Source organism: Saccopteryx leptura, chromosome 5 (assembly GCF_036850995.1).
Source record: "Saccopteryx leptura isolate mSacLep1 chromosome 5, mSacLep1_pri_phased_curated, whole genome shotgun sequence".
In the NCBI taxonomy this organism is placed as follows: domain Eukaryota; kingdom Metazoa; phylum Chordata; class Mammalia; order Chiroptera; family Emballonuridae; genus Saccopteryx; species Saccopteryx leptura.
In genome coordinates this window covers 35,203,876-35,226,849 of record NC_089507.1, presented here as the reverse complement: position 1 = coordinate 35,226,849, position 22,974 = coordinate 35,203,876, and the positions used below count along the sequence as shown (strand labels likewise).

At 39.3% G+C, this 22,974-nt stretch overlaps 1 protein-coding gene across 1 annotated transcript; it reads right to left on the bottom strand.

Moving 5' to 3' along the window:
- Positions 1-2,329: 2,329 nt before the first annotated feature.
- On the bottom strand, positions 2,330-21,336 carry NIPAL1 (NIPA like domain containing 1). The gene is made up of 6 exons (XM_066385180.1): positions 21,200-21,336; positions 9,830-10,096; positions 7,490-7,546; positions 5,203-5,293; positions 3,549-3,709; positions 2,330-3,030 (listed from the first exon to the last, which is right to left on the bottom strand). Exons 1-6 carry the CDS (start codon positions 21,243-21,245, stop codon positions 2,420-2,422), a joined length of 1,233 nt encoding a protein of 410 aa, XP_066241277.1. The 5' UTR covers positions 21,246-21,336; the 3' UTR covers positions 2,330-2,419.
- Positions 21,337-22,974: the final 1,638 nt, after the last annotated feature.

The following is a 22,974-nucleotide window of genomic DNA, read 5'->3' as shown; positions in this document are numbered from 1 at the left end:
TGAGATTTGCAGTAACATTTTGGTGTCTCATGAATATTGCCCACTGGGAATTTTTAGAATATTTCAAGTATTGCATTCTCAATATATTTCAACTCATTAAATTTTCCTCAGTCTTTTTCCTGGGCATGTATCAACACCAGTTTATTTTCCAACCCAGGGTACACATGGTTCTTATGTTCCGAGAACCTTCAACCTGAACACGATACACCAAGGGCAAAGCTTTGTAACAGATGACGTTTAAGAAGTAACTGACACTAAGATTCGCAGTCTCAGGTTGGATGCCATTAATTCCCTCACCAAGAAGGTGTCCTGGAGAAACCAATCAAGTTTTCAATAGAAAAAAGAAAAACTGTAAAAAAGTTTTCTGCATTTTTCAAATACTACATTATTCTACAAATTTGTCTTCATAGCTTATGTATCTGATATGCAATAAAAGTGAAACAGTAGTCAACAGAGTAAACACGTATTTGACCTGAGGTATCAACCCATGTGTCTTCCATGGATTATCAATTTTCAAAACTTTAGAATACAATGAATTGCACTCAACACTAAACTATGCTGAAGAGATTATAACAGTATTTTAGGACTCCATGTCAATTCTGGTCATCACTGTGAAGTCAGTCATAGTTCAGTAGAACTGAGGAAAGGCTAAAGTCAGTTTAATAGAATTCTGAATAACAGAATTTACTAATGTTACCCAGGACAGACTTGAGCTAGATTACAAACAAAACTAAAAACATCTAATGTAAGAATAGAAAAATCCAGTTAAACAGAAGGGTTTTTGTTTCTTGCATGTCACAATTTTTTTTTTTTTTGGTTAGAATTTTTGTTTCATTTTAAGAGAAATAAATTGGTCTAGAAGATAGCTAATGTCTCCTTTTCTATTAAATGAATAGCTGATGAGAAATCTGTCCATAAACGTTAAAGACCACCAAAAGTCTCATTCCTACCAAGCACTTGGAGACAGGAACATTTTGTGTAAGTTTTAATACACAAAATGTATTTTCCTAGTAGTCCCGGAGGTCTCAATATTTTGTTTCCTAGGAAGTTAACTCCCCTTCTCATTCTTCCAAAAACACTTATCAATAAAACGTACAGAAAACATAGTTAGGGTTAAATTCAACAGAAAAAGACAATCTACCAATTCTTGTGGTAGGATATAAATATTTTCAAAGTGGTTTGTAGCGAATTATAATTTCCTTAATAAGCTTGACAATTATAATAACTCATTCAAGTTTTTCACAAAAAAACTTTTCTAGTTTTTTCCAAACAGTTTGTAGAAAAACCACCTTTTGGGAATTAAACATTTGAGAAAAATTGAAGTGTACAATATTATCCTGAAGTAATGTAGCAATTCCTTTATAAAAATCTCAACTTTTGGGATAACAGTAAAATAAAGGAACAAAATGAATACAAGGAATTCCAAAACTGAATTCACTTGGACTTCTCCAGAAACTCAATCGTGTTGTATGTTCAAGTTGTAGTTAAAAGAACTCACGAACACAATCATTTGGGTTTTTGTAAAAAGAAAAAAAGAAACTGTTCCATTTACCTAAGGTATAAAATATTTTCTTCCTCCATTCTCCCCTTTTTAATTGGTAATAAACTTCTACGATATGTCAATAAATTATAATTACAATTCATAAGCTCTTCATGGGCACATATGTCTTTGCGTCCTAACACACATGGAGCAAATTCCAGAGCAGGCCTATTTTCTTGTTTAGCTATCTAGTTTAGGTAAGTGAAGTTGTGGAAGAGTAGGAAAAGCACCGGTGACCTCACGTCTCAGTTTTAATAATTTGAAACTATGACTCATCAGAGGATGACTGATACTCTTCTTATCAGCACACAGTTAAGTTTATCCATGAATCACTGTGAGACTAAGAATAGCAGCCAAAGAAATGAAGAGCTACCTAGAAGGGCCAAATAGACTGTGACCAGAAGAAAGAGATTATTCTGAGATTCATCTCACTCTGACTTCTTTTACGCTTAGGAAATACTTCAAGTTTGTAGAAATGAGAAACAGCAGAAGTCTTCTGGAGGATGATCAAAATCTTGATCTTCAAATGTGATGGCCAAAAATGAAGGCATTTTTATTTGGCCTCACATCTACATTATGAATTAGGACTTTAAAAAGGTCAGCTTTCCATTGACCTGGAAATGCTGAGGTTGCTGGTTTGAAACCCTGGGCTTGCCTGGTCAAGGCACATATGGGAGTTGATGCTTCCAGCTCCTCCCCCCTTCTCTCTCTCTGTTTTTCTCTCCCCCTCTCTCTCTTCTCTCTAAAAATGAATAAAAAAAAATTAAAAAAAAATCTAAAAAGGTCAGCTTTCCTAAGAGTTCTTCCAAGAATCAGGTATTCCTTCTTCTCTCCAAGTGTCTCTTATTGGTTCACTTTTAGTGCTTGTAGAGACTTTGATCATTCATTAGTCCTGCTAAACAAGGTAACATCATCCTCATATCCCGAGGGTGAACATTCCATATTCTCTAGTAAGACATATTTGTCTTCACTGCCATTCAGAGAGAGGACTTCTTTCCGCGTAGTGGACGTCAGGTCACTCCAGGTAATGTCAGTGTTTTTAAAAGCATGTAGAAGGAAGATGCCATTAATAATGGTGAAGAACCCACTCAGGGTTCCAATGATATCTCCAGCTTTCATGCCATACCATTCTTGGAATAAGATGGCAGAGCAAGTCACTACCATGGAGGTAAAGAACACATAGTAAATGGGAGTCACAAGAGATGTATTAAAGGTGTCCAGTGCCTTGTTGAGATAGTTGATCTGTGTTGTCACTGAAAGCACAAGTACAGCCAGCAAAACAAAGACCACGGGATGCTTGTAAACTGGCTTCCATTCCAATAGTTCCTTAATGGCAATTCCTAGGCCCTTGACAGAAGATACTGAAAATGCTCCAATCAAGGAACAGATTGAAATGTAGACCAATATGTTGGTCTGTCCTTTCTTGGGAGCCACGATCAAAATCAGCACCAAGGCGATCATGGTAATGATCACAGCAAAGGAGATGAATCCTGTTAGAATGAGAAAAGAATTAGACTTCAGAAAATTCTTAGAGGATCGTGTCTCTGTGAAGTCTTTAGTTGTGCATTTAGGAGCACAGATGTTTAGAGAGAGAAGTGAGATTAAATTAAAAGCAACAATTTACTGCATAGCTCTCAATATTTTACAATGGACTTTCCCAAACATATAATTTGAATTACACAAAGAGAACACTATGAGGCATAGCAGATAGTGTCTGATTGACTTTTTATTTTCAGAGAGGAGAGTGGCCAAATTTGGGTTGGAACATAAGTCTTTTGCTTCTCTCTCCACATCTTCCTTTCATCGTGCAGAGGGGAAGCACAGGCACAAAAGTCAAGTTGTGCTACCTTTTCAGAAGACTTGTATTACTTAGTGAAACCTTACTGTATCTCACAACCCATGACTTCGCATGTAGGAAGCCTATTAAAATATTATTACAAATTCATTTGATGAAGAGAAAAAGTGGAGCAGAATTTAAGTACGTGTTTCTTTTGGTTGAATCACAGACCTGGGCCTCTTAGTTTCATTTCCATTTCCTGCAAAGAAGCAACTTCCTCTTCTTGTGGGGCATGGATAACCATCACAGTTGACCCCAATATACTTAATATGCAGCCTATTTTCCCATGGATGTTCAAGTGCTCATTTAAAAAATAGGAAGACAATATTGCACTGTGGGGAGAAGAAAAATAAATCACTCTTATTCAATTCAATTACCTTTTGATTCCATAGCAGCTCAGAAGTCACACTGTGGTACATGTCACTTTATCCCAATCGAGTGATATGAATATCCCACATGTCACTGAAAACCCCAATTAGTTCTAAAACTCAGAAGTGATGGCCAATCAAATCTGCTTAATTGCTTTTATATCTAAAGAGTTAAACTAGACATTCTCTACCCCTCTGAACTTACCATAACCTTCTAAATAGGGCCCACTCAATTCATTTTCAATTTTCCCATCTTTTACATCTTACTGGCATGATACGTTTAGAGTATGTGTGCTCATGAAAACTTGAAAGAAAGATATGCTTAAAGAAGAATTACTCTGCTCCGGGCTGATATTTAGCTAGTATGTATAAGTACAATCCCATGGGTTGTCAAAGTGTTGAAATCTTTTCTAACAGCTGTTACTGCTCTGATACTTTCACCTATCCAATATTTCCACTACCTTGGTTGCCATAGCCTCAAGTAGCTCCAGATTGGTACCATCATGGACACCAGACTATGCCATCTCGCTGCTTCATCAGTAGATATCCTGTGGCTCCTACACATCAGCCTCCTTCCCCTGATGCCCAGACATTCCCACCAGGGCATTACCAGTTCCCATTTGCACCTAAGACTGGTCAATTAACAGGTGTTTTCCATGAGTTGCCCTCGTGTGGCCACTTGTGAGGACTGCAGCCTCAGCGAAAATACTGCTACGGCTAACAGCTATCTCTAACTGGGTAGACATTGTTATGATGCTTTACATTTATTGACTCATGAATTTTCAAAACAATCCTACAAAAGAAGTGGGTAGGCCTAGCCATAATCTTTCTATTAGAGGTTGATAATGAATGGAGATAAAAGGAAAAGAAATAAAAACAAACAAAACAGTTGCTTAGCTACAAAATAAGTTTATGGGCTCACTGAACACATTCATTTGAGATGATAACAAAGAGCAATGCAGAAATATTAGATCTACCTTCTATGAACAGGAAAAGTATTTCTGTTTCCAGTACTAAAAGAAACAAAGGGACCTCCAAGCAGAAGGATTCAGCAGAATATGGAATAAGAGCTGAAATTTAACCCAAACATTATGCTTCTTAAAAGTCCTTAAGCAACAATGGTCACTAACGACTATGACAACAGAGAGGATTAAAAGGCTGTGGCAATTCGTTCAAGGGAGAGAGAAAAATTTGCTAGCCTTTGTTGAATCATCGCAAATACAATACACAACTACTTTATGTTAGCAGGAAACCAGGCTCGCTATCTCATAGGCTTTCTAAATAACAGGGAAGCAATCTGTTTTTTCTATTTCTATTACGATTTATTGTATAGTCTTAACTTATTTTGGTGATTTTTAAATTCTGTTGTGAGATATGCTGAGCAAGATATTTCTTGTGGAGTTCAGCTGATCGTGGTTTGAAAATCCCTACGAAATACATGGTCTTGACTTACATACCTTATGAGGACACTCAGAGCGCCCAGTGGGGTGACCAAGGTAGCAGGTGCAAAAGCATAAGCTGCAAAATTTGCAGCCTCTCCTGCTCCCACTGGAAAAGAAGTAGCAGCGTTAATTTAAAAGATGGACTTGTTTGTCAGAAGGGAAAAAACAAATGCTTGTTACAAAGCAGTAGACTTTTATCCCAAAGACATTAATAGATTGAGTGAAAAGAATAATTAACTTTTTTTGGATGGAGGGTAAGGATTGGTATTAGGGGAGCAGATAAACTGTAATTACCTGGTGATATACACCCAACTAACACAAAAAGTAGAAACAGATACACATTTTAAATGACTTTCAAAAAGGTACTGGGTTTTTTTCAGGACCAGAAACATTGGGTCACTCTGATGAAATCTAGTCGAGGTCGTTTTGGAGTAAGCAGAGAATTATTGTGTGCTCAAGAATATCTACTGTTATGCAAATTAACAATAAACCAACTAGTAAAATTGGAATGCTTTGTAGAGATCTACTGCTCTGTCAGAAGACAGCCAGACACACCCACCACAGGCCCATGGAGTCAGGCATCTCTGAATTGCCGATGACCTGTTACAGGCATGTAATGCTAGCTCAGGGAGATCTGGCAGCTATTTGAAAGTCATAACAATGTGCTCCAGCAATCCCTTTCTTATCTGAGGAACACTAAACTTCTGCGAGATACTGTGATGCAAACAAACAGCTTCTAGAGCAAGAGAAAATTCCTCTAAGAGCTAGGCCCTTGACTTGAGGCCAAATTATTCTCAGGGGTCATGACTGAACTCTTGCTCATGGAACACCAAACAAACTTACTGTAGAGAAAGCTTCTGGAACAGATAAAAGACACCAGCAGCACCCTTTGGCTGCTATGCCCCAGCCACACGCTCCCAGCCAAGTCTACGGAAGTACTCGTAGCTTTGGGAAAACATTTAAGACAAATAGAAACAACTAGGAGAGGGCTCTCATGAGAAGAGCAATGATAGTTTTTTTAGACTTTTAAAGCTTTCTTGAATACTTTATAATTTTATCTTTATGGGCGGCTTTCCAGGAAAATATTGATTTCATAATTAAAGCACTGGACATTTGTCACTAGATAAAAATGTCTAATGTTAAGACTTGCTTTTCTCTCTTCAATACTGGCATAAACTTTGTACATGATGAGAATAAAACTCTACACCAGGGGTAGTCAACCTTTTTATACCTACCGCCCACTCTGTATCTCTGTTAGTAGTAAAATTTTCTATACCTACCGCCCACTTCTGTATCTCTGTTAATAGTAAAATTTTCTAACCGCCCACCGGTTCCACAGTAATGGTGATTTATAAAGTAGGGAAGTAACTTTACTTTATAAAATTTATAAAGCAGAGTTACAGCAAGTTAAAGCATATAATAATAATACTTACCAAGTACTTTATGTTGGATTTTTGCTAAGTTTGGCAGAGTAAATCTTTATGAAACAACTTACTATAGTTAAATCTATCTTTTTGTTTATACTTTGGTTGCTCCGCTACCGCCCACCATGAAAGCTGGAATGCTCACTAGTGGGCGGTAGAGACCAGGTTGACTACAATATTTGTATATTGACTACAATATTTGTATATTCATTCTCTTGTGTGGATAGAGGATAGTGAGATACAAGTAAAAGAGGGAAAAAAGAGAAAAGAACCATCTAAATATCTATCTGGAATCTTCTCTAAGGGAAAAGAGGTCAGGGTCCCTAACTAAATAGTCAGGTACTGCATGTTTTAAAAATTCTTCTGGACACCAGTATCCCTTTGCAGTATATGGGTTGAAAATCCCTGCTCTATTTGTACAGTGCTAAGCAGTCAGAGGGGACTTTAATTTATCCATGTTTTGGTCCTGAACAGGAAAATGTACCATTCCTTAAATAATGTATCCGTTCCTTAGAAACCATGCAGCTAGAAAAGTCCCAGATTCAAATTTAGAGCTGGGAAAATGTGGGAGGAATGCACTGTCTTCAATTTTTATGGAGAGTAGAATAAGAGGAGACATTTGTGATAAGATATGGTTTTCAAAATGTAAACTTTTTATTTTGCATTCCAAGACAGTATTGAGAACAAATAGAGGGTAAAACTTAATTCTAAATACATGTGACTTATTTGTATATAAGACAATGTTACACATGCAAAAAATGTTGCTAGACTTAAATTGCCAACCTTTGCAGGAAGCTAAATTAATCAATTTTGAACAATTCCATGTTATTAACTTATTATTTTACAAGCCAAAACTATTCTCAGCATTAAGGACTTACTTGAGAGTAATCCTGCCCACCAGAGCCATTCCTTGAGGTAAGAATGTCCACCTTGACCTAGGAAAATAATAATTAAAATTCAGTTTTTATAAATTTTCTTTTTAGATTATTTATTTATTTATTCATTTTTAGAGAGAAAGGGGGGGGGGAGAGAGAGAGAGAGAGAGAGAGAGAGAGAGAGAGAGAGAGAGAGAGAGGGAGAATGAGAATGGTGGGGGGAGCAGGAAGCATCAACTCCCATATGTGCCTTAACCAGGCAAGTCCTGAGTTTTGAACCTGAGACCTCACGTTCCAGGCCGACGCTTTATCTACTGCGCCACCACAGGTCAGGCCGAAAATTAAGTTTTAAAGTAAAGGAAGAAGGTTTAAAGAATTGACTTCTAGATATTGGAATATGGTTGGAAAAGGCCAGAATTAAGGCCAAGTCAGTATATCTAGTCTTTTAGCTTATTCACTTGGCCATTTCCAAAGATCTTCTAACACTTTCTATTTTGAAATATTTTTACCTATGTCATTTACTTGTTAGTTTAGGAGTTTAGTTAAAGGTGTTTTCATACAGAAATTTTTTGTGTACCAATAAAGATAATCTCTTCCTTTATATAGAATAATTTCTCCATTTATTTTTATGCTTAGAAAAGCTCCTTTTTAAGTATTTTTTATTTTTTTAAAGTTTTATTTATTTTTTATTTATTCATTTTAGAGAAGAGAGGGAGAGACACAGAGAGAGAGAAGGGGGGGAGGAGCTGGAAGCATCAACTCCCATATGTGCCTTGACCAGGCAAGCCCAGGGTTTCGAACCGGCGACCTCAGCATTTCCAGGTTGACGCTTTATCCACTGCGCCACCACAGGTCAGGCCTAAGTATTTTTTTAAAAAGATTTTATTTTAAATTTAACTCTAAACTATGAAGAATTTATTTTGATGAATGATATAAAGTAGGAATTTTATATTTTTTCTCTTCTTTTGCCAGTTGTGTCAATATTTTTGATTGACTAATACATCCTTTCTCCAGTGGATTGAAATACCACTTAAAAATCATACATTAAATTGTTGTATGTACTGAAGGGGTGTCTCCTTATAAGTTTTTAATTATCTTTTATTATTTGTCTATTTTTTAAAATGCCAGTACCAACCTGTTTTAATTAAGATAGCATTATAACATGTTTTATTTTCTGATAGTGCAAATCTTCCCTCAATAGTACTCTTTTATAAATGTGTTTGCACACTTTGTAGTCATTTATTTTTCCATATGAACCTTTTGAGCTCTGTTATAATACTCTTGATAAGAATAAATATGAACTTCATGGTTAATAAAGGCTAGCCAAGCAGAACTACTCAGCATTGGAAATGTCAGTACTAATAGCAACCTAATTCTATTTCTATCCATTTGATTTAACAAATATTTAGTGGGGGGCAAACACTATGCTCTTGTTCTTGTGAATCTACTATCCATAAATAAGTAAACCTGTTGACAAGTAAATAAACAATAAACATACAGAGACCAATTATCTTAGGTACAATGAAGGACACCATTAGTGCAATGACCAGAATAACAGAGCATGCTGGTGTGAGAGACCTGCCCAGACAGAATGGTCAAGGAAGGCCTTTCTGGGGTGATGGTATTTGAGCTAAGATCTCAAGGATGAGTCAGCCAAATCAAGGGCAGGGAGAAGAGAGTTCCAGGCCAAGGGGAAGGACCTTGAGGTGGGAAAGAATTTGGTATCTTCTAGCAACCAGAGAAAAGTAGGCGACAGAAACATAGACAGAAGGTAAAGCTGGGGGGAGGGGATGGCAAGGGCCAATTCATGCAGGAGGTCAGAGTCTGTGGCAAATCATTCGATTGTGTTCTTTGAGTGCAAAGAAAAGCCACTGATGTAGCATGATATGACTTTGACTCCTGACACTCCAGAGTAACGCTATGAAAAGAAGAACTGATACTCCACTCGAAACCTCCTCTTAAAAAATTGTTTTTCCATTGATTTGAGAGAGAGAGAAGCATCAACTCGTTGTTCCACTTAGATGTGTACTCACTGATTGCTTCTTGTTTGTGCCCTGACCAGGGGTCAAACCCATGATCTTGGCATAATGGGATGATACTGTACCTACTGAGCCACCTGGCCAAGGCCCACGCTAAATCTCTTGAAGAAAAAATTTTAGTCTCTCCCTAAAGGAGACACAGCTGGCTCAATCCTGGAAACTTCTGAGAAAAGAATTGCTAAGAATGAAGATAGAAGCTACAATAAATGGATGGTATAATATTATTACTGTAGCATTATGATCTTATAGTAAGATTATTTCTGCAGTTAGAAAATTGAATTTATTAGTTGCATCCATTTCTTACCAGCTCTAGTAACGCCCTTGTTGGCCAGTTGCAAGAGGCCCTTCTTTTTCAATATGAAGCTGGAGCCGATAAAAATACTGGAACTTACTGCCAGTACCAGGCCCACATAAAGACTGTATTTGTTTTCTACATTTGCAGAAATGCTCAAGTTCCTTAGGCTGGCATTCAGGTCTGTGTAGAGGACAGGAGAAACCAGCAGCTGTGACACATTTGTGATCTCACACCAAGCCTGCGAGGAGTTTGGGCAGACCAAAGACAGCACGTAGCCTGGAAAAGAGGAAAGAAGAAAATGTCACCAAATGAATGGGAGATGCATTTAAATTTACTCCTCTTCTGCAAGAAGAAGAAACTTGAGTGGATGCAACTGAAACACCACTTTTTACTGCACGAAGGGAAGTGCCAGCAGGTGGTCCACAAGCCTGTGGACTTGTTCCGTTTGGTTCACACAGGTTCTTAGTATTTTTTTTTAAATTTGTTTAGTTGTCACCATTTAATTATGACAGATTGTGCACAAAGTCTGGATTCCTTATATAAATTGGAAAATCTTGACAACAGTTGGTTCTTTGTTCTAGAAAAATAGTAATCTGCTCCAGTAGCAGGTCTGGCTCATGCTCAGAACTTCAGCACAGTCCCCCCACATCCACTACACGCCTCGGTATTATCAGCCTGGCCTATCTCCTGAAAAGCAGTAGCTGTGACACCTGCATGTAGGGAAAGGACGCAGCAACCCCACTGGTCTAGAAATCACCGTGTTACAGGAAATGTATCTAACGCAAATGCTGGGTATGAGTTGTGCACTTTGGAAAAAACAATCAGCTGGCTTGAGTGTGGCATCATAGACATGACCCCATGGTCACTGGCTTGAGCCCAAAGGTCGCCAGCTTGAAGCCCAAGGTCACTGGCTTGAGCAAGGGGTCACTCGCTCTGCTGTAGCCCCCTAGTCAAGGCACATATGAGAAAGCAATCATTGAACAACTAAGGTGCTGCAATAAAGAACTGACGCTTTTCATCTCTCTCCCTTCCTGTCTGTCTGTCCCTATCTGCCCCTCTCTCTGACTCATTCCCCGTCTCTATCAAAAAAAAAGTGGGTTTTGTTTGCTGTACCACTGTCCCTGAAGAGAATTATTTTTTTAAAAAAAAAAGATTTTCCTTATTGATTTTACAGAGAGAAGAGAGAGAGGGATGGGGAGCAAGAAGTATCAACTCATAGGTGCTCCACTTTTAGATGTTCATTGCTTGATTGCTTGTGGTTTGTGCCTTGACCAGGCAAGCCCAGGGTTTTGGATTGGCGACCTCAGCGTTCCAGGTTGACAATCTATCCACTGTGCCAGCACAGGTCAAGCTGAAGAGGATGCTTTTTCAGGTCTACTACTCCATTTTCTCCAAAATAAAATAGAATCTAAGAGAAGAATGAATTAACAATCAGTAGGCTTTTTAAAGACTAGGATCCAAATAAGCATGTAAATCACCTGGACCAAACCCATTATTATAGAAGTATCTTGGAATTTTGAGACTAAACGCTAAAACACAAAATGAAAACATTTTATAGTACATTACAAACTTTTTGTAATCTGTTCTCCATTTGAAAAGCTGTCTACAAGTGACAATATGACTAGATTTTCTGCATTCTCAACTTTTTTTTCAATATAAAGCCATGTTTTCTCATTATGAATTACCCTAAAAAACAAACAAACAACAACAAAAAAAAACAGGGCAAAGAAAGGGAGAGGGTCAGGGGATTGGATGAAAGAAGGTGAAGGGATTAGCCAAAAAAACATATACATAACACATAGATACAACAGTGTGGCAATAGCCAGAGGAAAGAGGGGAGTAGGAGGAGAAGGGGGGAGGGAAACGGAGACAGAACCAGACTTTGCTTGGGTGGTGGAGGGTGCCTGATGCCAGGTGTAAATGCTGTTAGACCGAGTTGTGTACTTGAAACCTCTATGATATGGCAAACCATGTCATCCTAATACATTTTTTAACAACTTAAAAAATTAATCAAGTATACTTTTAGAACTCAATTTAAAAAATCAGTTTACAGGCCCTGGCTGGTTGGCTCAGCGGTAGAGTGTCGGCCTGGCGTGCGGGGGACCCAGGTTCGATTCCCGGCCAGGGCACATAGGAGAAGCGCCCATCTGCTTCTCCACCCCCCCCCCCCTCCTCTCTGTCTCTCTCTTCCCCTCCCGCAGCCAAGGCTCCACTGGAGCAAAGATGGCCCGGGCGCTGGGGATGGCTCCTTGGCCTCTGCCCCAGGCGCTAGAGTGGCTCTGGTCGCGGCAGAGCGACGCCCCGGAGGGGCAGAGCGTCGCCCCTGGTGGGCATGCCGGGTGGATCCCGGTCGGGCGCATGCGGGAGTCTGTCTGACTGTCTCTCCCCGTTTCCAGCTTCAGAAAAATACAAAAAAAAAAAAAAAAATCAGTTTACATCTCAAAAATCTTAAAAATGCACAACAAACTAAAACAAAAAAACAAAATGATTTGATCAAAGGAATGTCTTAGTTATTAACAAATTGTTAATAACTGGATGTATGCCCCTCCCTCCGCAAAACATTATGAAGTTATCTGAATTTTACCACATATAAAGTTAAAAAACAACCATAAAGTTCAGGTCTAGAAAAAGGTAAAATAATTGAATTTAAGAATCAGCTTTGATTCAGAGAAACAGGATAAATGCTGAGACAAAATTTCTTTTTTTTATCCTCTTCTTTTCCAAGTGACAGAAGGGGTGATAGAGGGACAAACTCCTGCATGTGCCCCGCCTGGGATCCACCTAGCAACCCCCATCTGGGGCTGATGCTCTGCCCATCTGGGGCCATGTTCGCAACTGAGCTATTTTTAGTACCTGAGGTGGAGGCTCCATGGAGCCATTCTCAGCACCTGGGGTCTGATGCGCTAGAACCAATGGAGTTGAGGGAGGGGAGGAGAGAGAGAGAAAGAGAGAGGGAGAGAGAGAAAGAGAGAGAGAGAAGGGGGAGGGAAGAGGGGTGGAGAAGCAGATGGTTGCTTCTCCTGTGTGCCTTGACCAGGAATTGAACCCAGAACATCCACACACCGGCTCACACTCTACCACTAAGCCAACAGGCAAAGGCCCAATATTTCTAAATATTCCAAGTACAACTGTATTATGTCTAGGATATTCTATATCATTGATGAATTTTCAGTCAGATTATTTCAGCAAGAATTGCAATAACTGTTCAGATAAGCTAGGCCACGGCTGGTTCACGTCATCTAACCCTCAAGAATGGAGAGTGATTTTTAATTGCAAGAATTTCTATTGGTTTAACTCCTGAGAAAACATGTGACTTGACTTCCCAGTGAATTCCAAGGCTGCATTAGTGTCACTTCCTATGAAGTTAACATAACCATTCCAAAACTTCATCTCTGAAAACAGTGTGGGCGAATCTCATTCCAGTGAAACAATATTCTTTTAAAGCTGTTGACATAGCAAATGTTCCTGACATTTTAGGGGGTGTGGGGGCAGAGGATGATAAGGCAGAGTGAATAATCTTTGTTGCATTTCATAAGTTCCCATTGTAAGGGGCAGACATTAATGTTGCATGTTTTATGGCAAGACAAATATCATAAAAATCTTGTCTAGTTACTGACCATAGAACTGAAGTTGTTTGATATTTTTGGTGTATGTTAAGGAGAGAGCTTACAGCAGATGTGACTGAAGGAGGGAGTGAGGGAGTGAATGGTGAGTGGGTGGGTGTGGGGTGCAGAGCGGAAGAGGAGAGGGGAAGAGAGGGGTGAAAACAGGATGTGGGGGCAGGGATGTCAGAGTGGCTCAGAGGAATCAGATCTCCAAATCAGAGCTCGCTTTTTAAGATTTGTGTGAGCAAAGTGATTACACAGGGCACTTAATCCAAACTTTATTCAACATAGAAAGAGAAAATTTATTACATTCATTATTTTTAATTTTAATAAACACTGTTGCCTGATCTGTGGTGGAGCAGTGGATAAGGTGTCACCCTGGAAGTGCTGAGGTCACTGGTTCGAAACCCTGGGCTTGCCTGGTTAAGGCACATATGGGAGTTGATGCTTCTTGCTCCTCCCCCCTTCTCTCTCTCTTTCTCTTTCCCTTTTCTCTCTCTCTAAAAATAAATAAATAAATAAATAAATAAATAAATAAATAAATAAATCTAAAATAAAAATAAATGCTGTCAAAACCTTCTGGAGTGACTACACTGATTTCCAGTCCCATCATCAGAGAGTATACATTACTTTTTTTGATGTTGTTATTTATTTTTCTAAATATCGAGTAATTAGCATTGAGAACATATGTGTCCATTACAAAGAAAAATAATTCAACAGACATCAATGAATCAACCACTCAATTTAAGGAATATAACAGTACCTTTCAGAAGTAATGACGATCCTGATTTTCTGCTTAATATTCCTTTGCTTAAAAAATTTTCCCTTATATGATTATCTTCAAGTAATAAATTGTTTAGTTTTGCCTGTTTTTGCACCTATAAAATATCATCATGCAGTATGTATTTTTTTGGTGACCTGCTTGTTTTTGAGACTTATCGATGTAGATGCACATGGCTGTAGGGTTTTTTTCCTACTGTTCTATTAAACCCCACTGTCTGTCACAATTAATGTCTGTTTTATTGTTGGTGAACATTTGGCTAATTTACACTGTTTTTGCTTTTACAAACAGTACTGACAATTTCTCAATTATGGTAAACCATATGTAATTGATATCTGAATTTTTGATGCTACAAAAATAGCCGTTTCACATGATTCAACAATACATATCTTCTATGTATTGGTGTGAAAGTTTATTTACACACACAATTTAATAATTTAAAAAAGGTTACATTTCCTATGGGAGTATATGCCTTTCCCCTTAAGCTCTATTAATAATGATCTGTAATGATGGGCAAGTTGAGTAATCGCTCTTGGCTTCAGCTAAGACAATGAAGTTTTACTTAATTCTGAAGATGCCGTCTATAATTTGTTTCAACGTGATTTATTGATGATTCTGTAAGCTCATCAATGCTGCTGATGGACCAGCTGTAAACTCATACGCACCTATAGTTGGAACACATTTTAAGGAAACTAATGCCAGAATATTAAGTGACTTGCCAAAGTCATGTAACTGCCCAAACCAAGGCCAAGTAACCCAATAACCAGTATTTTTCCTATTTTAGAAAAGTGAAAACATAAAGTACAAACAAAGCCAGTTGAAAATTATTATTAATGTTCATACAAAGATGAAATGTTTTGAATAACCTTTTTTGAGTACAATTTGCATATAAAGAATAATTTAAATTGTCCAGTTTATTACATGAAGTAATATATCTGGTTTCTAAGAAGGCAGTGATCGCATAAAACCTCATTTTTAATCACTGCAAGATGTTTTTAGTTTAAGGAAATCATTGTCTTACTATCTATTCTATGAGTTAGTTTAGATCAAGGGTCCCCAAACTTTTTACACAGGGGGCCAGTTCACTGTCCCTCAGACTGTTGGAGGGCCGGACTATAAAAAAAAACTATGAACAAATCCCTGTGCACACTGCACATATCTTATTTTAAAGTAAAAAAAAACAAAATGGGAACAAATACAAAATTTAAAATAAAGAACAAGTAAATTTAAATCAACAACTGACCAGTATTTCAATGGGAACTATGGGCCTGCTTTTGGCTAATGAGATGGTCAATGTGCTCCTCTCACTGACCACCAATGAAAGAGGTGCCCCTTCTGGAAGTGCAGTGGGGGGGGCAGATAAATGGCCTCAGGGGGCCGCATGCGGCCCGCAGGCCGTAGTTTGGGGACCCCTGGTTTAGATTATTATCTAGCAAATATTCATTCACCCCCTTATCCTCATGATGTGAGGCTGGGTATTCTTCCCCTGATGTCAAGATACAAGTGAGTTGGTGGCTAATGGGACATGAGCAGGTGTGATATGTGGAGAGGCTCCACATTCACTCATGTAGTTGGGTTTACTCTCTTGAACCTCTGTATTTATCAGGAACAGAACCTCCCTGAGGAGCTGCTGCCCTTCATCCTGGCCCCAGAATGAAAACACATGGAGCAGATCTGACCTCATCCCACAGGAAGGAGACAAACCCAGGTGGACCTGGAGCCTGATGTAGAGACATTCGGGTGAACCTAGTTTAGATTAGTCAACCATCAGCTTAACGATAGACACAAAGCAAGAATATATAAGGTGGAGCAAAAGTAGGTTTACAGTTGTAAGTATGTGAAAGTTTATTATTGTATTATTATTTATTAATTATTGTATTATTTTTCCATACCAACAACTGTAAACCTACATTAGCCCTGCCCTGTATTATTGTTGTTTTAGCCACTGAGTTTTAGGTTGTGTGTCATGTAGCAATAACTGACTGATATACATGCCTATTCATATTAGCAAAAGAAAGAATGAATGAAATCTGTGTCCCCTAAATTTATCCTGCAGATATCAGCCAGTGTGAATCAGATTATGCACTCCCCTGCTTTATCCTACCCCCAATGATTTCTTATTGCAATTATGGCAAAATTTAAACTCCTAATCCTGGACTTTTTTTTTAAAGCTTTACATGGTTTGAATCCTGACTACATCTGACATTATATTGCATGTCTGTCTTTCTCTGTCTCTCTCACCCTCTCTGAAACAACACTAGTCATCTTTTTTCTCATTGATTCAAAAAATATTTATTGAGTATTATGTCAGGCATTTTCTAGAAGCTGGGGATACAACAGTGAATAAAAGAACATTCCTACTCTCTTATAGTCATTCTAGAGAGAGGAAATGAGATCGACAAGTGAACTACTAACCACATAATATGTTGAGTGTCATGGTAAGCAGTAAAAGAAGTACTTTAGTACTTTTTAAAAAACAACACTAATTGAAAACCTGTCTAAGTATAAATGCAAAAATCTTGAGGTGGGAATTTGCTTGAGGGATGGGAGGTACCGCTACCAGCCAGGCTTGGGGGGGGGGGGAGGATTAGGTTGAAGAGCAGCAGGGCACAAGATCAGGTAAAATGAGCCTTTAAATAAGTAGGCCCGATCTTGTCATTTCTCCTTCCCAAATTTTACAATGACTTCCCTTCTCATTCAGAAAAAAATCTAAAATTCCAACAATTTACAAGGGCCCACAGAATCCTGCCTCTAGCTCTCTCTGAAACCTCATTCCCTACTAGAGACATTTGGGTGAACCCAGTTTAGATTAGTCAACCATCAGCTTAACGATAGACACAAAGCAAGAATATATAAGGTGGAGTAAAAGTAGGTTTACAGTTGTAAGTATGTGAAAGTTTATTATTGTATTATTATTTATTAATTATTGTATTATTTTTTCATACCAACAACTGTAAACCTACATTAGCCCTGCCCTGTATTATTTTCCTGTTCCTTTCATTGGCTAAGTTCCTTCTCGTCTTAACAGCTTTTAAGTAGTGGAATAGTGGCTGGCATAGCTAGCTCCTCCTTGTCACTGAGCTCTCAAAATGCTACCTCCTTAGAAAGACCTTTCCTGCCCTCCCAATCTAAAGGAGCTTCTCAGTCAAGTTGCATCATATTGCCCTATTTCCTACTACCAAACAAACTTCTTACAGTTTAATTATGGCTTTGTACATAACAGCATTGTATATCTATAACTCATTCAAGAAAATAGTTGTTGAACACCTACTATACAAGGCACTATGTTAGATATTCATTTATTCAACACGTAGCAAATTCTTATTGAGCATTTCCTGTGTGCCATGCCCTGTTCTAGGGACTGTCGAGATAGTGATCAACAAGTGAACAGGTCTCTGTTCTCACAAAGCTGATGATTTTAGTGAGAGAACAAACAAAAGAACAGGCATAAGGGGAGCAGAATAGAAATGAGAAATAATTTTGAGCCAATCAAGTCATAGTAAACATATCTACCTACCAACACTGATAGGGCTGGGGAAGAAGCCCATTATTTCAATTACCCAAAATAAAATAGAAAAGATACTATTGATTTTTTAAAAAAGTTAAAGACCTGTATCTCTAAACAAGATCAGTGTGTTTGAAAGCCAAGAACTCTAAGACTGTTGTTAACCATCAAATTTCCTACATAAACTGCTATTTTCACTTTACAATCTAATCTGTATATTACTAAAGTTACTAAATTGTTAAGATAAAATTCCCTTAAAATTATTAAAATGATTAAAGAATGAAGATGTGGAAAAGGAACCTAAAGAAACATATCTCAATAAGTATGCATATATATACATCAACTTTAAACCCTGATATAGTTCACATTAAATATTAAACTAAGCAATTAAAAGCATATTGTTTTCTGAACAACCTTAGTGGAAAATTTTTACTATCTTTAAACACTTCTGAATTTCATCACTTAGGAAATCTTAAGTGTGGCTGGGAAAATAACTTGTGCTTTTAAACATCCAGTAAAAATCTGGAGGAAATCTTTTTTAGTTCAACATATAAGATGCTACATTTTACAAAGAAAATGCAGCTTGTCCTGATAATAAAAGTTGGGTTCATCTGGTGTTTTGAGAAACGCTTATGATACGGATATTATTAAAGAGTAAAATCTCAGAATCATTAAAATGGATGCCATTGTACCAAGAGGCCGGAGAATAAGGATGGGTGCCTACAGAGAAAACAAAGGCCCAAACAACATTGTGCTTAGTTTGATTACTAGTTCTGAAATATTCAGTTCTCTGGGCTTTGGCTTCTGTAGCTGTAAAATAGATAGACTGTAATGACTACCAAATAAAACTCACAGAATTTAATATGTGTAAGGGGATATATTTTTATGTTAACCTGCCTTTAAGATTATACCGGTAAAAATGGGACATGTCTTCATCAGTACAAGGGGGATACAGCAAGTTCTCAATGCACAGTTCCTTCCTTTTCTCCTCTCAAAGCCACAAAGACAGGCCAGATCAGCTGTAATCCACCTGTCTTTTCCACTCCGCTAGCTGGCTGCCCCCTGGGAAAGTGGCTCACTCACAGAAAACTGGAAACCACTGGATCCCTCTCTGTCTCCAACTCTCCCTACCCACAAACCAGGTCAGAACTCAATAAAACGCCCTGGAATATATAATATCTGTTTGTCTTCCTTCCAGCCCGGTCTTTCTGTCCTTTGTGTCCCTTGGCAGATAATCTTCATGCGGTTGGTGCTTCATAGGTGATCAGTGTATTTCTTACATTCAGTTTTCACCGTGTCAGATTTTCATGTTAATAAAGTTCTACTGAAGGCAAATTAAGATCTAGAATAGGGGACATAGTAAAAAACCCTAAATATCACTTCATATATTTAAAATTTAAACTTGTTTTTTGAGATCATTTTAGATTAGAAGACCTTTAGAAACACCTATGGTTTTAAAAGTAAAAACTACACTATGGAGTTAAGTTTTTCTGCAAAGAAGTACAACTGTAGAGCTCTATCCCCAGATTTAATTAATTAATTAATTAATTTTTTTTTTATCCCCAGATCTTATGATGGACTCCTTGTCATTTGGGACTCAGCTCCTGTTACTTTAAGGAGTCTTCCCTGCGTACCCAGTCTGAGCATCCCAACGTTCTCAATACATTATCTATGACACTCATCACTTTGCCCTTTTTTATTCATTTGTTTCTTACACAGTGTCTGTTATGTAGACAGTAAGCTGCATGCAGCAGGGACCTGGTCCTAAGGTCTAGGACCAGACTGACATGCATATTCCTCTGTACTAGCCCTAGGCCAATACCTGGCACATGGAACTCCTGTTAAAAATTGAGCCTTTACTTGACTCTGTGTCAGGCTTCATATGTAATCCCACCTGCTTCTATTCTTAAAAACTGTAAACAGTAGGAATTGTTCCCGGTCTATAGATGAAGAAAGACGCAAGGAAGCTAAATTACAGCTGAGAAGACTGTTTCAGGCCACAGACTAAGCTCTTCCCACCACTACTGACAACGTGATTCTGAGTTCTCTCAAAGGCTTTCCCATCAGCCTCCCACAAAATTAATAACCACAATTAATCACAGGTATTAAGCACTGAGCTTGAATATTTCTTGTTGGAACTAAATGTGTTAGTAAAGCAGGAAATACATCAGGAAGTTCAAACAAGCTGGTGTAACCCACACACCTTCCTTACAGATCCTTGGGTAAACAAGGGTGGATGGGTTAGCAACAGTCTGACTTACTGCTTTGGGAATTATTTAGACAAAGGTCAGGCAACCTGACTATCTAGGAAATCTAGATCTAGCTGCCTTAGTAACCATTTCAAAAATCTCAGCTTTAAATAGTTGGTGAATTTTTCAGACATTCTTTCTTTCTTTGTGTACGTTTTCTCTCTCACCATAGTTTTGACTTTTGACTAGTTCACTGCCTTTAAAACAAAACAAAACAAAAAACCTCTCTCTGCATCGAGAAATAAGCTGGAGGGACCAAGGGGAGAGAAAACCAGGAAGGTTGCCAGCAACTTTGGAAAGGTATATACTAGAGTTCTTGACACGCCCTTCAATGTCCTCTCCGTCTTTATATCCTCATCAGATAAATTAATTGCCTTTCTCCTTGAAACTGAAAACCGTCACAATTTCAGTTGATACATACCCTTCCTGTCGCATCTACCACCCCCATTTCCGTCCTTCGGTATGTTCTTTTATCTAGGCTCCCAAGCACCTTTTGACTTTAGAAAGCCTGCCAGTGTTGTAAATACCAGGGGTTGGGCGAGGGCTGAAAGCCCAGCCTAGCAAGAAGTGAGAAACCTACAAATATGACCGAACTCAGTTCCTGTCTCCTCTTCCGTCGGGTTCTCGCTTTAATCAGCCAAGAAGTGACTGCACGACGAGTCAGATGCGAGGCTAGTGGGGCGGGGGACGTTTTCCCCTCGAAGTAAGAGATGTGGGCGGCCCAGGCGGGTCCAGCGCACTCCCGGGAGGTCTAGGGCGTCTGATTTGCCATGGGGTCTGACCCTGGAGGAGCAAACGCAAGGCGCAACGCGGGACTCAGGCCAGGTCCCTGGGCACGCCCTCTGCCACTGGGGGATGTCGACCGCGGACTCTGGAAGTGAGTCTGAGTCAGTGGAAGCGTCTTTCTCATACGAGACTTGGGAGTCTTCCCACAGCATCCGGAATTTCTCCGTCACAAAGTACACTGTAATTTACATGGAGCTGCCTTCCGAACCAGAGTGGGAGCCACGAATGTCTTATTCGACTGATTCAGACTCTCCAACAGAGTTATGGCATATTGTAGGCACCAGTAAATAGCCGTTGCCAGCCTGGGTGACTGGCTGAATGAATGAATGAATGCACGATAAATGCATTAAGAGTCGGTGTATCCCTTTCTGGTCTCAGCCAAGCACCCGGGACCACCCACCCGATCTCGTCACCACGGAGATGCCAGGTCCCCGGCTCGCGGCAGACACTTACCTTCTCGGCAGAGCTCTCCGGGCGGCAGCCTCACTTCTCCCTCCATGGCCCCCAGCCAGGGCTTCCCGGGTACACGCGCTCACTCCTCACGTACCTGGGACTCTCCTCCTCCCCATGGACCCGCGTTCCTGCGGAGCTGCGAGGTCTCGGACCTGTGTGCGCTGACCGCGCCTCCAGGCAGCCTCTGCCAATGGGGATGGTCGGGTGGGGCCTCCGCGAGAGCCACGCCCCCGGCCTTCCTGGTTGGACGGTAATTCTCCGTGGGGCGGCGACGGCGGCAGCGCCGGCATCCCTCAGTCTCCCGTGTGCCTGGCGGAATCGCCGGCTGCCCCTCCGTACCGCTGCCGGAGCCGCGCAGTGGAGGGACAAAGGCACACCCCGGTCTTCCAGTGTGGTGGGCGCCTAGCCAACTCTCGGGGAATTTACGGAATATAGGCTGTGCTGAGGCCCTCTTCTGGCTCGCGGAGGCCGAAATGTCTCCTGCCGCTGGTCCTGAGAGCTACGCTTTCTGTTAGCAGCTTTGTCTGAAAGTTGCTGGTCACTGGATTCTGCTCTGATTTGCCATGCTAAAGTTTATTCTGGGGGCCTGTGCTTCTCCCGCGGTCCTGGACTTCGAACTCGCTCTCTGCCACCCCCCTTTTTCGTAGTCATATAGTTATTTGCAATAACCCTAAAGGAAAGGCAATGCCCAAACTGAAACTACAAAATAATGATAGTTCACATTTATGATATTCTTGCTTTACCATGCCTATGTAGGCACTTTCCATGTATTAACTCATTATATCTCACAACATAGTCAATTAACCCCTAGTTTACAGATGACAGATCAGAGGTAAAAAGTGAGGTTAGGTCACTTAACCAGCTAGTCAACGGATGGCTTCGTAGCAGGTCATTATACAACATGAAATGGGTACAATTCCTGCGATACTGATACCGTCACCACAGGACTGGGGCACCTTTGTGCTCTGGGACTTCACTGAGGAAACACTGTCTGCTTACCTTGTCTTTGCTCGGTAATCATGAACAGTGCTATTAACTTTATTACCTAAGAGTTTCATAGCAGAGGCCTCAATCTTGCTTTTCTTGTTCTATGGCTGATGAGAGAAGAGTTAAGAACAATAATCCGTCAACATAATACAAGGCACACACATCCACATATGGACAGCTTAGTGCAGAAGGAATAGCATGGAGAGGAGAATAGGCAAAGGTTGGAAGAGAGAGAAATTTATGTCAAATTTGTATAACAAGCCTTAAAACAGATTTCTATTTAAACGTCTTGTTTGGATATCAGATTGGAAACTTTTACATTTATCAAAGTTTGGTGATAATAGTAAATATGACCTGGAGTATTATTTATTAGTTATATATATAATGTATATATATATATATATATTTAACCGACACTTAAATAGCATTTATGTAGACAAGCACTATTCTAAACACTTTTGCTTTTTTAATCATTATAATAGACAGATACCATTATTAACCCCCCTTTTACAGATGGAAAAGGGAAGCAGTTCAAGATTAAGTAACTTGCCCATGGACACAGAGCTAGTAAGTGGTGGAGCTGGGATGCTACCTAAGGAAGCCTGGCTTCAGAGTCTGTGCTCTTAACCCATTTGCTAATTGGAGATTAAAAAAATAATTGGATATTAAAGAAAACTAAAAATGTATATTTGAGATTATTTTTTATAAAAATAAAATTTCTGTTTCTTATTAAAGTTTATTTTAGGTAGGAGACACTATGTTGTAATTCTTGTTTTTCAGTTCTAGAA

Bases quoted from the DNA above. Each gene is read 5' to 3' on its own strand.
- NIPAL1 (XM_066385180.1), bottom strand. From the start codon at position 21,245: ATGGAGGGAGAAGTGAGGCTGCCGCCCGGAGAGCTCTGCCGAGAAG. The intron at 10,097-21,199 runs GTAAGTGTCTGC...CCTCTTTTCCAG, and splicing joins CGGAGAGCTCTGCCGAGAAG to GCTACGTGCTGTCTTTGGTC. The intron at 5,294-7,489 runs GTAAGTCCTTAA...CTTCTTTTCCAG, and splicing joins GTGGGCAGGATTACTCTCAA to TGGGAGCAGGAGAGGCTGCA.